Source organism: Glandiceps talaboti, chromosome 13 (genome assembly GCF_964340395.1).
Source record: "Glandiceps talaboti chromosome 13, keGlaTala1.1, whole genome shotgun sequence".
NCBI lineage: Eukaryota > Metazoa > Hemichordata > Enteropneusta > Spengelidae > Glandiceps > Glandiceps talaboti.
In genome coordinates, this window is record NC_135561.1 from 24,348,350 (window position 1) to 24,371,784 (window position 23,435).

At 36.3% G+C, this 23,435-nt stretch overlaps 1 protein-coding gene across 1 annotated transcript in view; it reads left to right on the forward strand.

The window, feature by feature from the left end:
- LOC144444421 (unhealthy ribosome biogenesis protein 2 homolog) overlaps window positions 1-23,435 on the forward strand; it is a 257,137-nt gene that overhangs the window by 121,725 nt on the left and 111,977 nt on the right. Inside the window, exons 15-17 of the mRNA XM_078133832.1 lie at window positions 998-1,143; window positions 14,594-14,698; window positions 18,475-18,564. Of these exons, the coding sequence (XP_077989958.1) occupies window positions 998-1,143; window positions 14,594-14,698; window positions 18,475-18,564 (341 nt within the window). The remainder of the gene's footprint in view (window positions 1-997; window positions 1,144-14,593; window positions 14,699-18,474; window positions 18,565-23,435) is intronic.

Here is a 23,435-nt window from a genome sequence, read left to right on the forward strand (position 1 = left end):
TTGATCTGAAATTTGGTTGGGAGATTCGTATGATGTGTAGGTAATATAGAATTGATCATAGCATGGTGAACTCATCAGTGATATGCAAATTACTACTAGGTATAATAATGGGACATTGTAAAATCTCTAATTCCAAAACTACCAGCCAGATTTGGCTAGAATTTGGTGGGAATGTTTCTGAGGATATGTAGATGAGAAATCCTCATTGTGTTCACATTAATGATAATATGTAGATTTGGTTGACAACATTAATTTTGGTCAGAAAGTTATGATTTCATGGCTGCACTATCAATAATGACTGTTGATATAGCAACAGCCCAATGTCAGTATATTCTTGAAAAAATATTGTTTTGGGGAAAGGAAGTGACTAAACATTCAAAGCATGTATGCAAATATGTCTAGCAACAAGACCACACCCATAGCAACAGCTGAATAATTGTGTTTATGCAAAGATAACAACAGGGATGGATAGACAAGTGGATAAACAATCTAAAAATGAACATACAGCTGTATGTGTGCATCGCAACAAGAGCATGGCAATGAAATGATGACAAAAGATAACAAAACAACAGAGATGGACAGACAAGTGGATAACATTCTAAACATGAACATATATGCTTAGCTACAAGACCATGCCTATAGTAACAATTAAATGATGGTAGCAAAGGTAACAACAGGGATGGATTGGTATGTGGATAGACATTTGAAAAAAAAATAACATGAACTGTAAAGTTGTGCTGCAATACCACTGACATTATTTTCATCGTTATTTAGTTGGGTAAGCACAATTTTAAGTTTTGCATGACTACATTGTTACCATGGAAATATGTCAAGTAACCCAGTTTTCAACCCATTATAATTTTAATTTAGAGTATAAATATTCAATATTTTGCACAAAGTTTTGTGAAATTGACATGACTATCAAGACAGTTACATACCGTAGTACTTGTGAAGCCATACGTTGGTGTATGAATTAGTGATGTTTCTTCTATTTCAGCTGTGGCCATCATGGGCAAGTCATTGGCAGGTCCTGACTGATTATATGCCTTTAGTGTTGCCTAACTGTACACATGAACAGTTAGGCAAGTTAGCGAGACATACAATCCACACTTTATTGCAACATCCAGATACACATCAACACAGGTAAGATTGAATTTAAAATTATTCTGAAGGGACATATTTCATCAGTTGTGCTAATTTTCAGAAGAAAAATTTTGAGTAATTAAATAAGGATCTACAATTATTTAAGAGTGCTTATAAAGTTGCTGTTGTAAGAAGCACAGTTCAAAGGCGAGATACCTGCATCCCATCTCCGCCTAACACAATTAGAATATCAAAGAAAAATAAGCCAGGCTAGACTAATCTGTTGCAATACGTTGATACATGTAAGACAGGCTAGACCATTTGTTGTAAAGTGTTTCCAAACTGATATATAAGTAGGCAGGTCAGGCACTTTTTTCAATGCACATATTGCTCATTAAATCTGCCATACCTCGATAGAACTCGGTGAAAGAAGGAAAATGATACTTGAATGACTAAAATTGGACAAGAACTGTTGAAGATACAGATTTTTAGCTCCGCTGTCAGCGAAAGCTGAAAGCGTAGCTTTAGGTATAGGTGGGTATTGAGGTATAGAGAGTAGAGTGAATCATAGGTGTCCGTCAAACTTTTATATTTTCACTTTCTATTCCGAAAGTGACAGTCGGAATTCTTCGATATTTGTTGTGCATGTGCCCTGGGGGGAGGCTATTCAGATTTGTTCATGCCAAGTTGATCTGTGCCATTTTCAATTTTTTATGATTTTTTTTTCCAAAAATGACTTTTTCATCAACTCCTCATAAACTTTAAGTCAGATTGCTTTGATATCTGGTGTGTTGATGCACAGGGGGTAGCTTACTTAGATTTGTTAATTTCAAGTCAGCACGTCTTCTCTTCTATTTTTTATGATTTTTTTTTTGAAATTTGAAAAAAAATGAATATGTTAATGAGCATAATGACCGACGCCATATTGGAAATCAGTCCGCGAGACTTTAGGTAAAGTGCAACTTTTCAAAAGACACTATTGACGTCAAACAAGCAATGTAATATGTGCTATAGTCTTAATTCTACGCATTGTGCGCCCAAATGACAAATATTTGTTCGAAAAAGGTTTGTTTGTAAACTACAAATCCAATTCTCCACCCCTCCTACAGAATGGTTCATTCCAGTACATGCACTCATTATCATTGTGAGAAGTCTTCCATGCCTGAACTGAAGTGTATCAAACGATTTTTGACAGAGTCAGTCGTCAATAAAAACGATAATACTCTTTCCAAAATTACCACATTTTGAAAGGGAAAGTACTTTGTGGTTCATTTATGGAGTTTTGTTTTTGTACGATCAATATTGGTGGCAAAATTACAGCGTCAAAATTACCGATGTGGTAGTTCCGTACGGCGACAATCCCAAGTACCCCGATGCACGAGGGACTAACCCAGAAGCAAGTCGTTGTCAGCCATACGTTACAGTGCAGTGGTAACATCGTCCGAGAAATCGCTGCGTTCAGTGTCATTATTCACAGAATTGTTGTTTTCGAGTGAAAACCCGTCTTGAATTGTATAACTCTAACATGTCAAGTTATATTTTGAAAGTTGTATCGCTAGTTTGAGACGATTTTCTCACGTACTATCGGGGCTTACTTGGACTTGGACCTTACTCCAGTTCATCTGGAAGTTTAGCCAGCCCGATAATTCTTTCTGGTTTAGTTTACAACACTTTTGATCGCGCAGATTTTGTTGTTGTGATGAAAAGAAATTTAAAAAAAGATCACTTCATCACTTAATCGAACATGAACGAGTGTTACCACTGTAACCAGGAGGGTCTATGCTGTAACGTATGGCAAGGGTTCGACATACACGTACACGCTGGTCCGCTATCCCGCGAGTCAAGTAACTTTCTGTAAGGACCAGTAAAGGTTAGTAAAATGTCCGACGGGATAGTGACTTTTCGATAGGTATATTAGGGAGCTCAGAATTCAAACCACCGGCTATATGATGAATTCACGGTCATAGTAATATTCATTTGATTTTTAATTTGCTATTTTGACCAACTCTGGTTGTCTATTCGCGATAAAATTACGATTAGTTTGGAAACGGGGTAGATTTTCTATGATTCCGTGTCATAAAAGCATGTGTTGTGTAGTTTTCGAAAAGCACACCCGGTGGGAAAGTCGCCCAACAGGCGATCTCGCGCCATTGCTGTACTACGTGGCACTTCATTCTGGCGGGGTGTCTCTTGAAAACGGGAATAGCGAAGGATGAGCCAATCAAGTGAGACCTTTCAAATGTAGCTAATATTATAGCCAATAAAATTAGTTGTACGATGATATGTGTATAATAAGGGTAAGGCTGGCCTCTACACTGTAACAAGTAGTAAAGTTGAAATCTTTGTCGCATGAATTCGTATTTATGTACGGATGCGTAGTCTTTCTGAACAGTAATTTTTAGATCAGTTAGTATTTAAACTACGTTTCTGAGTTAATTATTCGGTAGGTAATTGACGAGCTCCCTTTGTAAAAACGCTGTACAAATTGGATGTCAGCATTCGCCCGGCCACGTTCAACGGAACTAAGTGAAGCTCAATCATAACAATGGTGGCTGTCAAAATCGAAGACGCAATTTGACCGTGTTGTTATTTCAGTGAGTTTATTCATCAAGAAAACAACGTGTTCTATGTTTTTGTACTTCCTACATGATGTGATGATTGTTTTTTTTACCGGTACAACTTACAGCCTACAATGAAACTGCTAACTTAGTAACACTAGCCCCATACTCAGGTAGGATTTTTAGTGCCGTGTAGACGGGGCTACTGACACGATTCCGTGTTCCGTGTTCCGTGTTCATGTTTTGCGGCACATTTCTAAATACGCGAAACCAGTTATTGAATGTGTAGTGGATATTGATATTCAGTTTGAAAAATTAAAATCCTGAACTTTATTTTACGAACGGTTTTGTCATTTCTTAGTAATTATAGGGCCGACTGTATCACGTTTAACGTTTATGTCAACCGGGAAGTACATAGACACGAAAATAGACGAGGTGACTTGTACATGTAATTAGTAACAAAATTTTGCTGTAACTGCTGGTAACCTTCAAATTTATTTATTTTTATGTTGTAAATACATTCTAATATGCACTAAGGAGAACACTATAAAGACTTGCTCCATGGGAAGGTAATTTTTTGTCTTTTAAAAATGCAATAGTTAGATCAATGTGTACCAGAAATGTTATGTAGTATTTAAGCTAGAAATAAGACCACATAACATCTTATTACTCCCCCCCCCCCTCCAATTAAGACAAACTACTCACAGAAAGCAACAAAAAAAGAGAAGAAGTTCCAAAACATAAAAAAGAGAATAAAATTACAGTAAGGAGTTGATGATGCACAAACAACTACAAAGAAATAGACAGTTCAATTACAACACACGGTTTGAAATAAATATGATGGGGTTTGGAAAAGTGAATTAGAAGTAGAGCAAAAACTAAGAGAGATGAAGAGCCTAAGTGAACAAGCGAAAGCACTTAAAGATAGGACCACCAATTTTTTTGCAGGACTACTATGTTATCAATTTTACTAGTCCTGTGGGATAGTGACTTTTTTACTCCAGTGTCAAACCCTGTTGGCTGAGAATGACTCTCTTTCGGGTACTTGGGGATTGTCGCCATACGGAAACTAAGATGGCGATTAATACATTTCTTCCCTATATATATATCTACTACAACTAGTACAAGTTGAATGTTGTTGACTTGGTAAATTTGTTAGAAAATTTTTTTTTTTGTTGTGTGCATTTCCCAGTCATTTTTTTTCTGAGATTTTGTGCAATTTTTCATAACAATAAATTTTTGTTATAATATGGTGACTATGGTATAAAAGTACAATACATTACCAACTTCTGTGTAAAATGTGTTTTATAGTGAGACATCATATGAAACCACTAACCACTTTATTGTATCGCTAAAACAAAACTGCATAGTAAAGAGCTGAAGAACTGAACCACTTCTACATGTCACCAAAATTAAAAATAAAATTAAAAAAAAAACAGCGGAGCTATTCTGACCGATAGGTCGCTTGTTAAAGTATTAAATTTTCCGATTTTTTTCTGCCACCATTTTGAAATTTTGAAAATTTGAGTTTCCTTCATTTTTAAACCATAATTTCAACAAGAAAATGACATCTTAAGAGCATTTAATTTGTTTTACATACAGAAAAAGTATTTGTAAACTTAGGCAAAGTGGTATTATTGCAAGTATATATCATATATGTGAATAAACTTACACTGAAATCACAACTTTGTCTAAAAATCAGTTGCGGCAGAAAACTTTTCCTGAAAAAAACTAAGTCCCCCTAATTACGTATGCATATTTCTTGTAGAGCTCATTCTATTCATGCTATCAACATGAAATTTGGGATTTGTATGTTTCAATGGGTGCTGAATCCAATGTCACCATTCAAAAAAATTGTAATAGGGCTACAAATATGAGAATACACAAATATGCAAATGGGAGGGCCAAATTATGCAAATGTACACGTAAAATATGAAAGAGAATAAAATAAACTGTATTTATTATAATTAGTCAAGCTATCTTTGAATTTTAAATTGTCCCTGCACCAAAAAAAAAACATTTTTGATTTTTCCAAAAATGCATATATCTGATATAATCCTGTTACAAAAGACAAACTAGACAGTGATGTCTTCACCATGACAACCACTAATGAACGTTTCAGTTCAGTTTTTCTCTGAAAAAAAGCAAGAGGAAATACTGTGTAAGTGTGGCATCTTTGGACCTGGTACTGTAGTATAATACTATCATCCAGTCATAAACACTTGTTCAGTATTAAACTTTGAATCAACATTAAAATGCACAATCATTCTGTGCAGCATGTAAAAATTTGAACCAATACTTTAAAAACAATTATAAGTTGACAATAATTACAAGAAAATGAAAAAAAATGAAGTCTGCATACGGATTTGTAAACTCTCCACAACATTACAACAGTGATATATGCTAGTGTAGTGTTCTAATTTCAACTTACTGTAGTCTGTATACGTGTGACAAGTATCCAGGCCTAACCTCACACAAGTAGCGAAAATCATTATATATCAAAATATTTTTTTTTTATTTTGTACTTAAACATAACACGACACTTCTTCCTTTATTGTGAAAAAAGTCAATATTGATCACTTTAACCAACTTTCAGGCCACTTAGAATTAGTGGTATGTGACGGTCACTGCGACCTGGTACATGAACAATGGCGTCCTATTCACACTCAAACTCCACTCGCGTGTCGTTCCGAACTGATGGTTCACTAGTAAAACTAAAAACGTTAGTGCAGAGGACTCGCTCATTAAAAATCACTAAAAATACATGATTTGATAGAAAAAACACCAAATTTTAACATGAAAGTATCGTTTACCTGAAATTCCTCGAGCTTCTGGTAGCAAATTGACTGCAAACTTGAACTTTGATTTCAAACGGCAATGAACAGTGGAGAATCACCAGAACGAGGCTGTGACACATCGCACAATGTCATGACCTTTCAAATAAGGGGTCATGTGTGTAGGTCAGGTGACACAGTCCCTTGCACTTTGAAAATGAAGTGTGGAAGTGAAAACGGCCGAATTTTTACCGCCGTGCGCAGTTGAATAAATGTCATTTTTAAGGTATTTTTAGCTCCGCTGTCAGCGAAAGCTGAAAGCGTAGCTTTAGGTATAGGTTGTATAGAGTATAGAGAGTAGAATCATAGGTGTCCGTCAAACTTTTATATTTTCATCATCTTCTCCGAAAGTGACAGTCAGAATTCTTCGATATTTGGTGTGCATGTTCCCTGGGGGGAGGCTATTCAGATTTGTTCATGCCAAGTTGATCTGTGCCATTTTCAATTTTTTATGATTTTTTTTCATAAAATGACATTTTCATCATCTCCTCACGTACTTCATGTCAGATTGCTTTGATATCTGGTGTGTTGATGCGCAGGGGGTAGCTTACTCAGATTTGTTAATTTCAAGCCAGCACATCTTTTTTTCTATTTTTTATGATTTTTTTTTTGTAATTTAAAGAAAAAATGAATATGTTAATGAGCATTATGGCCGCCGCCATATTGGAAATCAGTCCACGAGACTTTAAGTAAACTACCACTTTTCAAAAGACACTATTGACGTCAAACAAGCAATGTAATATGTGCTATAGTCATAATTCTACGCATTGTGCGCCCAAATGACAAGTGTTTGTTCGAAACAGGGTTGTAAACTTCAAATCCAAATTTTGCACCCCTTCTACATAATAATAATAATAATAATAATTTATTTATAAAGCGTCAGTATCCACAAAAAATGTGATCAAAGACGCTGTAAGCAAATCATACAATACAAATATCAGTTAAAAAGCAGTTTTAAAAAGTAAAGTTTTAATATTTGATTTAAAAGCAGATAAGGTAGGTGACTGACGGATGTTGAGTGGGAGATTATTCCAGAGAGTGGGAGCAGCAACACTAAAAGCACGATCACCATATGTCTTAGTACGTGATCGAATGGGGCAGAGTTTGAACTGATCAGCTGACCTTAAATTACGACGTGGAACATATAGTTCTATCATGCCAGAAAGATAAATTGGTCCAAGCCTATGAATGGATTTAAAAATAAGAACTAAAATCTTAAAAACAATACGTTCAGAAACAGGTAACCAATGCAACTGATATAAAATTGGAGTGATGTGAAAGGTGATTTTGGAACGAGTTACAATTCTAGCAGCAATATTTTGAATACGTTGAATACGGTTGATTAGGTACTTCGGAAGCCCAAATAAAAGTGAATTACACGAATCTATTCGAGATGTAATGAATGCATGAACTAATTGCTCAGTAGCAGGTTGAGATAAATATTTGCGGATAAGCGCAATACGACGCAACTGAAAAGTGGCAGAACGGCAGATCTGTCCAATATGCGGCTTCATTGTCAGACAAGAGTCAAGGATCACTCCAAGGCTCTTGGCCTGACAATGGACGGGAATCAGAGCATCGCCAACACGAATTTCTGTAAACGCTCTAGTGGACAGATCACCCGAAGTAGCAGAAAAAATAACAAATTCAGTCTTATCATCATTCAAACACAAGAAATTTTCAGACATCCAAGACCTGACATCAGAAATACAAAGTTCAAGATTTGAAACCATTCTAGCTGCATTATCTTTAGTAAAAGACATATAAAGTGAAGAGTCATCTGCATAAAAACTATAGAGACATCCATGACTTGAAACCAATTCACCTAATGGAGAAGTGTACATATTAAAAAGTATAGGTCCTAGAACCGATCCCTGTGGTACCCCAGTGTCAAGCGGATAGAATTGTGACTGGGTGGAATTCACAAGTACACACTGTTTGCGATTGGAGAGGTAGGACTGAAACCACATGAGGACACTATCTGAATGACCAAAACGGTCTCTTAAGCGATTCAGTAAAATAGAATGGTTCACAGTGTCAAATGCTGCGGAAAGATCAAGCAATACCAAAAAGACGTCCCTTTTCTCATCAAGAGAGAGCAAGATGTCATTTGTTACTTTAAGGAGAGCAGTCTCTGTACTATGTCCTGGTTTGTACGCAGATTGCAATGGCTCGTCCAGTGAATGGTTAACAATGTGGGAAGTCAGCCTGCTGGCAACAATACGTTCTAAAGTCTTCGACAAAAACGGCAAGTTAGATACAGGGCGGTAATTTTTAAGAACTTCTTGATCAAGAGATGGCTTTTTAATGAGAGGTTTAACGACGGCTTCCTTAAAATGAGTGGGTACTACACCATACCGTAGAGAATTATTGAAGATTTCGGTAATGTGCGGTAACAATACTTGTATAATGTCAGGGTGTTTGAAGATCTTGGTTGGAATCAGGTCAAGGCAGCAAGTAGATGAAGGCGATAAACGAATGACCGTGTCAATTTCATCATCAGTAGTAGGTTTAAAAGCATCTAGGCGACAATCGGGTTTCAATTCAGCAACAGGTTGTGAATAGTGGTGATTAGAATTTCCAGGTACAGTGCCCAGGTTCAAGGTTAGAGACTTGACGCGATTTAAAAAGAATTGAGCAAAACGATTTGCTAATTCCGAAGAATCCTCATGTTTTGGTAGAACAGCAGAAGTGTTAGTATGACCAAGTAATCCCTTTACAACCTGAAATAACTGTTTTTGGTTGCCCGCGCAATCGTCAACAAGTCCGGCGTAATGACTCTTTTTTGCCTCCTCAACAAGGCGCACGACGTCAGTCCGACATGTTTCTTGATTTTATGGATTTTCGAGTATTTCTGACGTAAGAGAAATTGTTTATGGAGAATAGAACCGGGAAATGGTCGGAAATCGCATAGATTGGTTTGACTCGAACATCAGCGACGGTACTGTCATCAGCACGAGTAATAATATGGTCAATACATGTAGTATGACCAGCACGATGTGTAGCACAAGTTACCAATTGACACATAGAAAATGACTCCAGAATGTCATGATATTTCCGGGTATTCCGGGTATTCAGCCAGTCCGCAACAAACCACATTTGCATACAATCTATCCTCATAATAATTTATATGCTCCAGATAGCGACAGTTTGAATGGCTGCTCACGGGCCTTATTTTTCGGTATTTTCAACTCGCCGTAACTTTCACTAGAGTTCCCCATTTTAGATACTGAAAACGCTTAAACCTCAACTGATATCTCTTCTTTCGTGCCAGCAAAACAAATTTTGGCATTACATTTAGGAATACCGATTTTCCGACCCAGTTTTTCGCTCATAGCATGGAAGTATAACCCTCCATGCTCAGTTTCCTCAATCGCGGGCCGGAAAGTTTACAAATTTCACAAAAAGGTGGATTTTTATGTGTTTTTAATAAGCATGGCAAGTAAATTTAGTAGGATCCTTGTGTAACGGTCCCGACCGTTCGAATTTTAGGTAGAAAATGACTGATTTGACCCGGAAGCTGAAGATGACCTCGTTTGACGTCCGGGCGATTTTCCACAGCAAAAACAAGTTCTTGGTACTCACTAAAATCACACTTCAGACCCACTATAAAAGTTTGATGTTTTCAGATAAACTGTATCTTGTGATTAATTCTATATTGTCGTGCAATTTGGAGTGACAGTGAACCAGAATGAAGACAACTCGCGTAAGGAAGGCATGCCTTGGCATGCGGTTGAAGTTATGCAAGAGCAGTCTCACTGCCGACTGTGAATCTCGACCAAACTTTGTTTATTGGCCGACAGTTTACATGTAAAGTTAAATGACATGAACGTGTCTTGCCATTTCCAAAATGCAAATATTTGGCAGGTAAAAATAATTAAAATAATTACAACTGTAATTTGGCTTCAGACTTTGCATTATGTTTTTCGTATCTTTCACCGTTTTACATGTAAATCTGAAAAGGTTCTCTCTGGTCATGCCAGTGGTTAGCCCTGCTTACATACGACAGGCGGTGCACAAGTCTATGTTGCTGACTTGACTCTAAACAAATAGTAGGGACAATTGTCAGAATCGAGTCCCGATTACTCTGTATGCAAGCACGACTCGTCAGTGATCATACCGGGACTGCTTTGAGTACGAGCGAGGTGAGGCATATTGAGGTAATTGGTTGAGAATTATAAATATTGCGAAATATCAAGTATAACTTGTTTAAATACAATGGAATGATGAAAAAAAAATTGGCCGAGTCTGCTGAAAGGCGCCGGTCACAAGAAACGTAAATAAAAATATCAGACGATGTTATGTCTACTACAACTAGTACAAGTTGAATGTTGTTGACTTGGTAAATTTGTTAGAAAATTGAAATTCGAATTGCCTCAAAATTATTTTAGATCCCTAGTTTATTTCATTCATCATTAAAATTTTCCAGGGTTAAAGCTGTAAGACACTGGAATTATTTATAGCCAACCTCAAAATCCTTTTTTTTCTTTTTCATGTGTGCATTTCCCAGTCATTATTTTTCTGAGATTTTGTGTAATTTTTCATAACAGTAGATTTTTTTAATAAAATGGTGACTATGGTATAAAAGTACAATACATTACCAACTTTGTGTGTAAAATGTGTTTTATAGTGAGACATCATATGAAACCACTAACAACTTTATTACATCGCTAAAACAAAACTGCATAGTGAAGAGCTGAAGAACTGAACCACTTCTACATGTTACCAAAATAAAAAATTAAATTAAAAACAACAGCGGAGCTATTCTGACCGATAGGTCGCTTGTTTTTTCGGATTGCTTCCAAAATTTACTAAAAATTATTTTAACAGAAATATTGACCTTTTAAATGTGAACAAAAAGATGTTTTATTCATAAAAATCCGACTTTTCAAAGCAGAGATGTTGTCTTGTCAATGTCAGGGTTTATGCTGTGAACACACAGTGGCAGAAAATTTATCAGTGCGTCTGACCTGCCTAATATAAGACAGGCTAGACCATTTGTTGTACAGTGTTTCCAAACTGATATATAAGACAGGCCAGACCATTTGTTGTACAGTGTTTCCAAACTGATATATAAGACAGGCTAGACCATTTGTTGTACAGTGTTTCCAAACTGATATATAAGATTGGCTAGACCATTTGTTGTACAGTGTTTCCAAACTGATATATAAGACTGGCTAGACCATTTGTTGTACAGTGTTTCCAAACTGATATATAAGACTGGCTAGAACATTTGTTGTACAGTGTTTCCAAACTGATATATAAGATTGGCTAGACCATTTGTTGTACAGTGTTTCCAAACTGATATATAAGATTGGCTAGAACATTTGTTGTACAGTGTTTCCAAACTGATATATAAGATTGGCTAGACCATTTGTTGTACAGTGTTTCCAAACTGATATACAAGACTGGCCAGACCATTTGTTGTACAGTGTTTCCAAACTGATATATAAGACAGGCCAGACCATTTGTTGTACAGTGTTTCCAAACTGATATATAAGACAGGCTAGACCATTTGTTGTACAGTGTTTCCAAACTGATATATAAGACTGGCTTGACTATTTGTTGTACAGTGTTTCCAAACTGATATATAAGACAGGCCAGACCATTTGTTGTACAGTGTTTCCAAACTGATATATAAGATTGGCTATACCATTTGTTGTACAGTGTTTCCAAACTGATATATAAGACTGGCTAGACCATTTGTTAATTGTACAGTGTTTCCAAACTGATATATAAGACAGGCTAGACCATTTGTTGTACAGTGTTTCCAAACTGATATATAAGACAGGCCAGACCATTTGTTGTACAGTGTTTCCAAACTGATATATAAGACAGGCTAGACCATTTGTTGTACAGTGTTTCCAAACTGATATATAAGGTTGGCTAGACCATTTGTTGTACAGTGTTTCCAAACTGATATATAAGACTGGCTAGACCATTTGTTAGTCCCTGCCAGACGAAGTCCGGGACGGGGACTTATGGATTGGGTTCCGTCTGTCCGTGCGTCCGTGTCCATGCTTGAACAGATCTCATTCAAAGTTGGTATTAGGACAGTGTTCTACGACATACATGTGCATATCCATTTTCATCGTGATACGATCCAATATGGCTGCCTGGCAGCCATTTTGTTTGCGAATTTTCCATGTCCAAGGCCATAACTCAGACATGCTTGAACAGATCTCATTCAAAGTTGGTATTAGGACAGTGTTCTATGACATACATGTGCATATTCATTTTCGTCGTGATACGATCCCCCATACCCGACCCATCCTTTATTGTTGTAGGCATGTTCCATGTCCAACAAGCAGACACAACATATCTAAGTCTGTTTGATTTAGGTTCACAAGTGTTGTTGCATGATCAGAGTAGTGATAATTCCTTAAAACCCAATCATAGCGGGGACTATGTCATTCTCAATGACTTGTTTTTGACAAGGCCTGGAGGAACAACAAATATCTAAAAGTTTGCTTTCCTTTACAAAAGGTATTTAGTTTAAATCTTGTTGGCTATTAATTACGTTGGGTTCCATGCATGCATGTGTCCATGTATGTGTGACTGCGTTCACCCTCATATCTCTGACATGCACCAACTGATTTCAAATAAACAAGGCACAAAGGTAACATGCTCTGTTAGACATATGCAGTTCCTTTGTTTTACGACTGAATCAAATATGGCCAAATGGCGGCCATATTTTTGCATCATTACATTGGAGGTGTAATACATAGCTACTCCATTCAAGTGCCTACACCCATATTATCAAGTATGTGCATTCTTTTTAACCATTGTTTTCTTCAAGGTCTATACATATATTAAGCTAATGCAAAAGACCTTTGATCTCCATATTCGAGGTGCACTGAATAAATTGCAAAGTTTGTATCTAGAGACACTATTCAAATTTGCACATTAACTTTTCTATACGATACACCAGTTTGAGACTATGTCTTCTATAAAGGCTTGTTTATTTTTTTTACACCGAACAAAAGTTGAGTCAACGTTGGGTTGTGACAGTTGAATTAAGTGTTGCCACAGGAAATGTTACCATTACATTTCAAATGTACCTGTACCAAAAAAATTAGTCAACAACAATTTGTAAAACTGATATACCACTGCCAGTGCTAATGCTAAAGTGTCACCCGAAGTCTTCAAGAATAAATTTACACTCTTAATCCCTTTATCGAAAAGTCAGGAAAGATAAATAGTACAACTGCCGACATCAGACTGTGGACAAATGCAACCTGTTTCAAACAGGGAATGAGGAAATGTAAGCAACTGAATTGGATGAATAACACTTGTCACAGCATGTTAGAAGTATAGAGACTTGTCACACAATGTATTACATTCCATCATTCAATAAGAACAGTTTTATGGCCACTTTTAATACATATTAGTTCACTCTCACAAACAAATTTCATGTACACATAAAGAGGCCATGAAACTGTTCTTATCAAACCATTAGTGTGTAATACAACTCTTTGTTGTTCCGACATGCTGAGCCAAGTGATATTCATCCAATTCATTTGTTTACTTTCCCTGTTAGTAGCAGGTTACATACCAAACAATAGATGAATGGGCTGTTTACTATCCTTCTCAATTATAGATCCAAGATTAGACATATGATTGGTCAGTATTACAGTTATATAGTGATATTGGTATAATCACTGTTAAATGAATGGACTCATGATTTGTACATCAACATATGTATTAGACATAATGATTTGTACATCAACATATGTATTAGAGACATAATGTTTTGTACATCAACATATGTATTAGAGACATAATGTTTTGTACATCAACATATGTATTAGAGACATAATGATTTGTACATCAACATATGTATTAGACATAATGATTTGTACATCAACATATGTATTAGACATAATGATTTGTACATCAACATATGTATTAGACATAATGATTTGTACATCAACATATGTATTAGAGACATAATGTTTTGTACATCAACATATGTATTAGACATAATGATTTGTACATCAACATATGTATTAGACATAATGATTTGTACATCAACATATGTATTAGACATAATGTTTTGTACATCAACATATGTATTAGAGACATAATGATTTGTTTTCTTCATATTTTGCTCTACAGAATTTCCAGAACTTTTCTCAAAAGTGAGACGTTCCAAGAATCTGTGTATATGCAGGTTGCTGTGGTAACAGGTATCTTCCACAATGTTGTAGACATCCTGAACAGGTTGGTATTCAAAATACATTGTAATTGTCCTGCTGATAACATTTGATTGTACAAATTTTGCAACTATCATTTTGAATTCATTTTAGAAACACGTCGATTCCACTCCCACTTTGAGTGAAAAAAAATTTCCATTTGAATTGTAGCCTTATTAGCCTCCTGAAAGGGACGCCTTTACATTTTGCTCCATCCGTCCATCCGTCTGCAATACATCTGCAATTTCTCGACATGCATAATTTCTTTCAAACCTGACACAAAAGTGACATACATGTATGTGGGACATATGCATGTCAATTTGTTTTTAGCACAACTGAACTGATAAGGTTCACTAGTGCTATAGGCATGGCAAAGTGTTGGGCTGTGTGTAAACAACTTAAAGGTGATTAAAAATACTCACATTTACTATTAAAATTTTGCTAGCTGACAACTATCAGCAGTGCATTTTTTTCTGGCTTTAAAACTTTTAAAAAGTGTCTGCAAATACCTGAAAATGACAATTTTCAAACAGTTCCTGTCTGATTTACTTCGAGAGCTTTCTGGTATTTCCATTTTTGACGTCATAAAGAGAATGACTTAGCATTCCGGCAATGACGAGTATAGTCTATAGGTGACTAAAACTCAAAAACCTTGTGAAAATAATGCATTGCTGATAGTTGTAATAGACATCAGTAAACAAAAAACTGCAATCTAGATGTCTTAACCAACCTTTACCGATCTTACCCATACTACTTGACTATCGTCTGTGTTTGTGTTTGTGGGTATTACAGAAATTTATTAATTTGAAGTTTCCATATATGTCCCCCATATTTTTGAAATGGCAAAATAAATGAAAATGGTTAGACTCGATATACAGAAGTAGTTGTAATTTCGGGATGTTTCACAGTCAATAACTTTTGTTTATCTGATTTTTGTCATTTGCCCACAAGAGCACTGCAATACCATCGTGATGGCATATTTTAGCCCACTCACTTATGTCGCCTTTTTAGCAGCTAGTAAACACATTTCATCTCAAATAAAATATACTAGTATTTATTAGAACACCGACAGAAAACTTCAATAAGGCATATCACAGTATGCAGCTGCAATATTTTTGTCCCATAAGAGGTACGCTAATTGATTCAATTTGCTCCGAGCATATGGAAGCACGCTGCAACTGTGAGTCATTGCATGTAAGATAGTACTGTATACCACTCAAAAGCTAAGGTTCATGATCATACAAGTAACTTGCTGAATTTCGATGAAAATGATATTTTATTATCAGCATAAAGTTGTACAAGAGTTAAGACATTTTGTGAGTCTCTGGTTTTTAGCACAACTGAACTGATAGGTTCAGTAGTGCTATAGGCATGGTGCGATGTCTGTCGTATGTGTGTGTGTGTGTGTGTGTGTGTGTGTGTGTGTGTGTGTGTGTGTGTAAACAACTTAAAGTCAAAAACCGCTGGACCGATTGCCATGATATTTGGTGGGTCTATTACCTTGGGTGTCTGGTTGGGAAATTGTACAAATCAAAATGATCTTACCACTGATGTGTGCTTTGGGTCAAAAAATGTGATTTTTGTTAAAATAAAAAACTTAAACTCAAAAACTAGTCGGCAGATCAGTCTGAAATTTGGTGGGAACATTTTTAAAAGTGAGTAAATTAAGATTTGTTCATGACATGATGATTCCCTTACTAATAAGCTAATTAGGGCTAAAAATGTGTCTTTTTTTTGTTGGTCAAAAACCTATAATTCCAAAACTATTCAGCAGATTGGGCTGAAATTTAACAGTGATGCATCTATTGGAGTATAGATGAAGAAATATTAAGCATATAATGATCTCACCAGTAATATGCAAATTAGGTGTAAAATGTTCATGTTTGGTCAAAAACTTATATCTCACAAAGTACTTTGTCAATGAGACTGAAACTTAGTGAGATGTTTCTAGAAGTGTTATTCTGCAAATTTTCTTCAAAACATTTTGACACAATTGGCCTTAGCAACCATGACCATGCCCTTAGCAACAACCAAATGGCAGTTTATTTTGGTCAAATAACAAGATCATCTGGTAGGCAAGTGAGTAAACATTCAAAAAATGTATGCAAATATCCCTAGCAACCACGCCCATGGCAACAGCCAAACGGTCATGTATTTCACAAAGATAACACCAGGGATTAATAGACAATTGAATAAACATTCAAAAAATGTATGCAAATGTGCCTAGCAACAAGACCACGCCCATAGCAACAGCCAAACGATCACGTATATTGCAAAGATAATATCAGGAATTCATATACAAGTGAACAAAAACATTCAAAAATGTATGCAAATATATCTAACAACTTGACCATGCCAATTGCAACATCCAAATGACCGCATACATCGCAAAGATAGCAATATGGTTGGATAGGCAACTGGATAGTCATTCAGCAAATGAACACCTATTGTTAGCATGGATTAGCATACTGATAAACATTTTTTAGTCCCCACCGGACGAAGTCCGGGACGGGGACTTATGGATTGAGTTCCGTCTGTCCGTGCGTCCGTGTGTCCGTCCGTCCGTCCGTCCGTCCGCAGCCGTTTCTTGGAGATGCCTGGACCGATTTTTTTCAAACTTGGTACAGGGGCAACATACAATGGCATACATATGCACGTCAATTTGTTTCATGATATGATCCAATATGGCCGCCAAGCAGCCATTTTGTTTGCAAATTTTCCCTGTCTAAAGCCATAACTCAGACATGCTTAAACAGATCTCATTCAAAGTTGGTATTAGGACAGTGTTCTATGACATACATGTGCATATCCATTTTCATCGTGATACGATCCAATATGGCCGCTTAGCAGCCATTTTGTTTGTGAATTTTCCATGTCCAAAGCCATAACTCAGACATGCTTGAACAGATCTCATTCAAAGTTGGTATTAGGACAGTGTTCTATGACATACATGTGCATATCCATTTTCATCGTTATACGATCCAATATGGCTGCCTGGCAGCCATTTTGTTTGCGAATTTTCCATGTCCAAAGCCATAACTCAGACATGCTTGAACAGATCTCATTCAAAGTTGGTATTAGGACAGTGTGCTATGACATACATGTGCATATTCATTGTTGTTGTGATACGATCCAATATGGCTGCCTGGCAGCTATTTTGTTTGCGAATATTCCATGTCCAAAGCCATACTCAGACATGCTTGAACAGATCTCATTCAAAGTTGGTATTAGCACAGTGTTCTATGACATACATGTGCATATCCATTTTCGTCGTGATACAATCCCCCATACCCGACCCATCCTTTATTGTTGTAGGCATGTTCCATGTCCAACAAGCAGACACAACATATCTAAATCTGTTTGATTTAGGTTCACAAGTGTTGTTGCGTGATCAGAGTAGTGATAATTCCTTAAAACCCAATCATAGCAGGGAGTATGTCATTCTCAATGACTTGTAAAAACTGTACAGTTGTGCTACAGCACCATTGGCGGTATTTTTATCAATTTTGTGCAAAGGTGATACAGAATGAAACTTCTACATGTAATTCATGTATTGTCCCAGTATTATCAAATATGGTCTGTTAGTATCATTACATTTGACTTGGAATTTTTCCCTTCTGGATCCAAATTCATCCATTTCATCCTTTCATTGCACAGAAATAAAGTATTGGTGGGGAGAAGCTGTATTTTCAATGATTGCTTGTTTTTTGATGCCATTTGTGAAGCTGAAAAACAAATAGAAATAAATCTTCTAGCATGTCTAGTTATCTGCAATACTCGTGAACATTTCCTAATCAATTGTAGGGTATCCACTCATTCAGACATGAGCCGACTTTTATCTCAGTTGGTTGCCAAGGAGATACCATGGTTACAGCAAGCAAATACCAGACCCAGGTAAGATAGCTGTGACAGAAACAATAGCTTTGGTTGTATTTTGTTGGCATAGGAACCTTTATATTATATCTGTTCCATTTAGCATACAAAGTAATGTCATGCCATATTTAGCATACAAAGTAATGTCATGCCATATTTAGCATACAAAGTAATGTCATGCTATATTTAGCATACAAAGTAATGTCATGCCATATTTAGCATACAAAGTAATGTCATGCTATATTTATATGTAATCCCATGAAATCAAAGTTAGTTTTACGTCATACTGTTCTGAGTATTATTCCACAGACTAATACAAATTTGTAGTCCGTGGAATCATACGATGAGCAGTATGACATAAAACTAACATTGATTTCGTGAGATTATATATTTATCATATGATTAAGTTTTTCCACATATTTTTTCAACAATTCTGAATCAAATTTTATGAATACTGTATCTGATTCATTTCCTTGTACATGTTCATCACGTATCAAAACATGGCGTCCGAATACTATGAAAATTTCGTCATCGCATAACCTGTTGTGAGGTCAAGCTTATGTACACACAGTGTGCTATGGTTTCTCAACCAAAGTTATCGGTTATAACCTTGCGATATACATGTAATATCAAATTTAGTTTTAAAAACAGAAATTATGTAAACTTTGCCTAAATGCGACTTTTGTTCCATCATTTTAATTATATTCACTCGGGATGTGTAAGTTCAGAGTTCTGAGCTCAACGGAAAATTGGAAGTAAACTTACCAGCTGCTATAGTATAGTGGTACACACAAATTGTCATCAATAATCTACATGATTTTAGATATAATAAAATTTATTAAATGAAAATAAAAGTACCTCTATGTATGAGACTCGTGCCACCAAAGGATGTATGTAAAAGTAATGTGTACATTACGGTTTGAAAGTACGTAATTATTACGATAACTTGATCATAGCGTAGCATTGACAGGATAATTCAAATAGTTGAGAGAAAAAAGTTTGGTACAACAGGGGTGATATGGGTTTCTGATCTGCCCTGCTTGACGTCACACAGGTGAAGATTTGCACATATTTATGTGATAATAAAACAAAAAGCATGTGAATGGAGAATTATACAATGAAAAGGGCAATGCAATCTTAAAAAATACATATAATTATATAATTTTTATGTCTAGAACAAGTTGAAACTCTTAGTAATGCTATCTGAAGTGAAATGTATATCTACCAAGCTAAGCCTTAAGAGTGATCCCTTGAATCTGGGCCGTGGGCTAGGCCATTTGGCTGAGCCAATGGGCTTGGCCGTTTGGCTAAGCCAATGGGCTTGGCTGTTTGGCTGAGCCAATGGGCTTGGCCGTTTGGCTAAGCCAATGGGCTTGGCTGTTTGGCTGAGTCATTGGGCTTGGCTGTTTGGCTGAGCCAATGGGCTTGGCCGTTTGGCTGAGCCAATGGGCTTGGCTGTTTGGCTGAGTCATTGGGCTCTTGAAAAATGAAATTGAAATACAGTCAATAGAGTGGACCTTACAATATTGTAATGGTTGTTTTCTTTCTGTCTAATACTGTAAGATTATGAAATGTTTTCATGTTAATCCACTCCAGGATCAGGGTTTTGCAGACTGAGGTGCAGCGGAAGGGCCCAACTTTAGGAAGGCCTGTAAGCTGTACAACTGAGGTCAGCAAAACCTGTATCTGAGCCGTAAAGGTTTTATCATGTACCTCTTGAAGTGCTAAAATATTTTTACAATCAATAATTTGGACATTTTAGTGACTTTATACTGAAAATAAATTTGTTGTAAATCTTGACATATGCTATGGCCTCATCACATATACATATATAGCCTGGTTGATTGATTTTGGTATACTCCTTGCACATACATACACACTCGCATTATTCAAGTCGCACGAAACACACAAATGCACAAAACCCGGAAAACATGCAATACAAAATTACTGTTAACAAGGTTTGGCACTTAGTAAAATTTATAATAGTTTGACTATGCAACATATATTTTGGAAAAAAACATTGCATACATTTGTTAAGCACCTGCCATGATGAACGGCATGCATGAATCCTTATGATCAAACCTCAACAAAAATGTGGGTGTGAAACAGGTCTTTGTAACACTAAAATCATCAAAAATAACAAATTGGAAACACTATACTTACTTCAGTCACTTAGTATTGTCCAATTCTAATAACAAAGGTAGGAAGTCTTCCACTTGTTCTAGGCATTTGATAAAGTTAGCTTACAACTGTCCAATTCTAATCACAAAGGTACACTTCCTCTTGTTCTAGGCATTTGATAAAGTTAGCTTACAGCTGTCCAATTCTAATCACAAAGGTACACTTCCACTTGTTCTAGGCATTTGATAAAGTTAGCTTACAACTGTCCAATTCTAATCACAAAGGTACACTTCCTCTTGTTCTAGGCATTTGATAAAGTTAGCTTACAGCTGTCCAATTCTAATCACAAAGGTACACTTCCACTTGTTCTAGGCATTTGATAAAGTTAGCTTACAGCTGTCCAATTATAATCACAAAGGTACACTTCCTCTTGTTCTAGGCATTTGATAAAGTTAGCTTACAACTGTCCAATTATAATCACAAAGGTACACTTCCTCTTGTTCTAGGCATTTGATAAAGTTAGCTTACAACTGTCCAATTCTAATCACAAAGGTACACTTCCTCTTGTTCTAGGCATTTGATAAAATTAGCTTACAGCTGTCCAATTCTAATCACAAAGGTACACTTCCACTTGTTCTAGGCATTTGATAAAGTTAGCTTACAACTGTCCAATTATAATCACAAAGGTACACTTCCACTTGTTCTAGGCATTTGATAAAGTTAGCTTACAGCTGTCCAATTCTAATCACAAAGGTACACTTCCACTTGTTCTAGGCATTTGATAAAGTTAGCTTACAACTGTCCAATTATAATCACAAAGGTACACTTCCTCTTGTACTAGGCATTTGATAAAGTTAGCTTACAGCTGTCCAATTCTAATCACAAAGGTACACTTCCACTTGTTCTAGGCATTTGATAAAGTTAGCTTACAACTGTCCAATTCTAATCACAAAGGTACACTTCCACTTGTTCTAGGCATTTGATAAAGTTAGCTTACAGCTGTCCAATTCTAATCACAAAGGTACACTTCCACTTGTTCTAGGTGTTTGATACAGTTAGCTTACAGCTGTCCAATTCTAATCACAAAGGTACACTTCCTCTTGTTCTAGGCATTTGATAAAGTTAGCTTACAACTGTCCAATTATAATCACAAAGGTACACTTCCTCTTGTTCTAGGTGTTTGATACAGTTAGCTTACAGCTGTCCAATTCTAATCACAAAGGTACACTTCCACTTGTTCTAGGTGTATGATAAAATTAGCTTACAGCTGTCCAATTATAATCACAAAGGTACACTTCCTCTTGTTCTAGGTGTTTGATACAGTTAGCTTACAGCTGTCCAATTCTAATCACAAAGGTACACTTCCACTTGTTCTAGGCATTTGATAAAGTTAGCTTACAGCTGTCCAATTCTAATCACAAAGGTACACTTCCACTTGTTCTAGACATTTGATAAAGTTAGCTTACAGCTGTCCAATTCTAATCACAAAGGTACACTTCCACTTGTTCTAGGTGTATGATAAAATTAGCTTACAGCTGTCCAATTCTAATCACAAAGGTACACTTCCTCTTGTTCTAGGCATTTGATAAAGTTAGCTTACAGCTGTCCAATTCTAATCACAAAGGTACACTTCCACTTGTTCTAGGTGGTTTGATACAGTTAGCTTACAGCTGTCCAATTCTAATCACAAAGGTACACTTCCACTTGTTCTAGGTGTATGATAAAATTAGCTTACAGCTGTCCAATTCTAATCACAAAGGTACACTTCCACTTGTTCTAGGTGTATGATAAAATTAGCTTACAGCTGTCCAATTCTAATCACAAAGGTACACTTCCACTTGTTCTAGGTGTATGATAAAATTAGCTTACAGCTGTCCAATTCTAATCACAAAGGTACACTTCCACTTGTTCTAGGTGTATGATAAAATTAGCTTACAGCTGTCCAATTCTAATCACAAAGGTACACTTCCACTTGTTCTAGGTGTATGATAAAATTAGCTTACAGCTGTCCAATTCTAATCACAAAGGTACACTTCCTCTTGTTCTAGGCATTTGATAAAGTTAGCTTACAGCTGTCCAATTCTTAATCACAAAGGTACACTTCCTCTTGTTCTAGGCATTTGATAAAGTTAGCTTACAACTGTCCAATTCTTAATCACAAAGGTACACTTCCTCTTGTTCTAGGCATTTGATAAAGTTAGCTTACAACTGTCCAATTCTAGTCACAAAGGTACACTTCCTCTTGTTCTAGGTGTTTGATACAGTTAGCTTACAGCTGTCCAATTCTAATCACAAAGGTACACTTCCACTTGTTCTAGGCATTTGATAAAGTTAGCTTACAGCTGTCCAATTCTAATCACAAAGGTACACTTCCTCTTGTTCTAGGCATTTGATAAAGTTAGCTTACAGCTGTCCAATTCTAATCACAAAGGTACACTTCCACTTGTTCTAGGCATTTGATAAAGTTAGCTTACAACTGTCCAATTCTAATCACAAAGGTACACTTCCACTTGTTCTAGGCATTTGATAAAGTTAGCTTACAACTGTCCAATTCTAATCACAAAGGTACACTTCCTCTTGTTCTAGGTGTTTGATACAGTTAGCTTACAGCTGTCCAATTCTAATCACAAAGGTACACTTCCACTTGTTCTAGGCATTTGATAAAGTTAGCTTACAGCTGTCGAATTCTAATCACAAAGGTACACTTCCTCTTGTTCTAGGCGTTTGATACAGTTAGCTTACAGCTGTCCAATTCTAATCACAAAGGTACA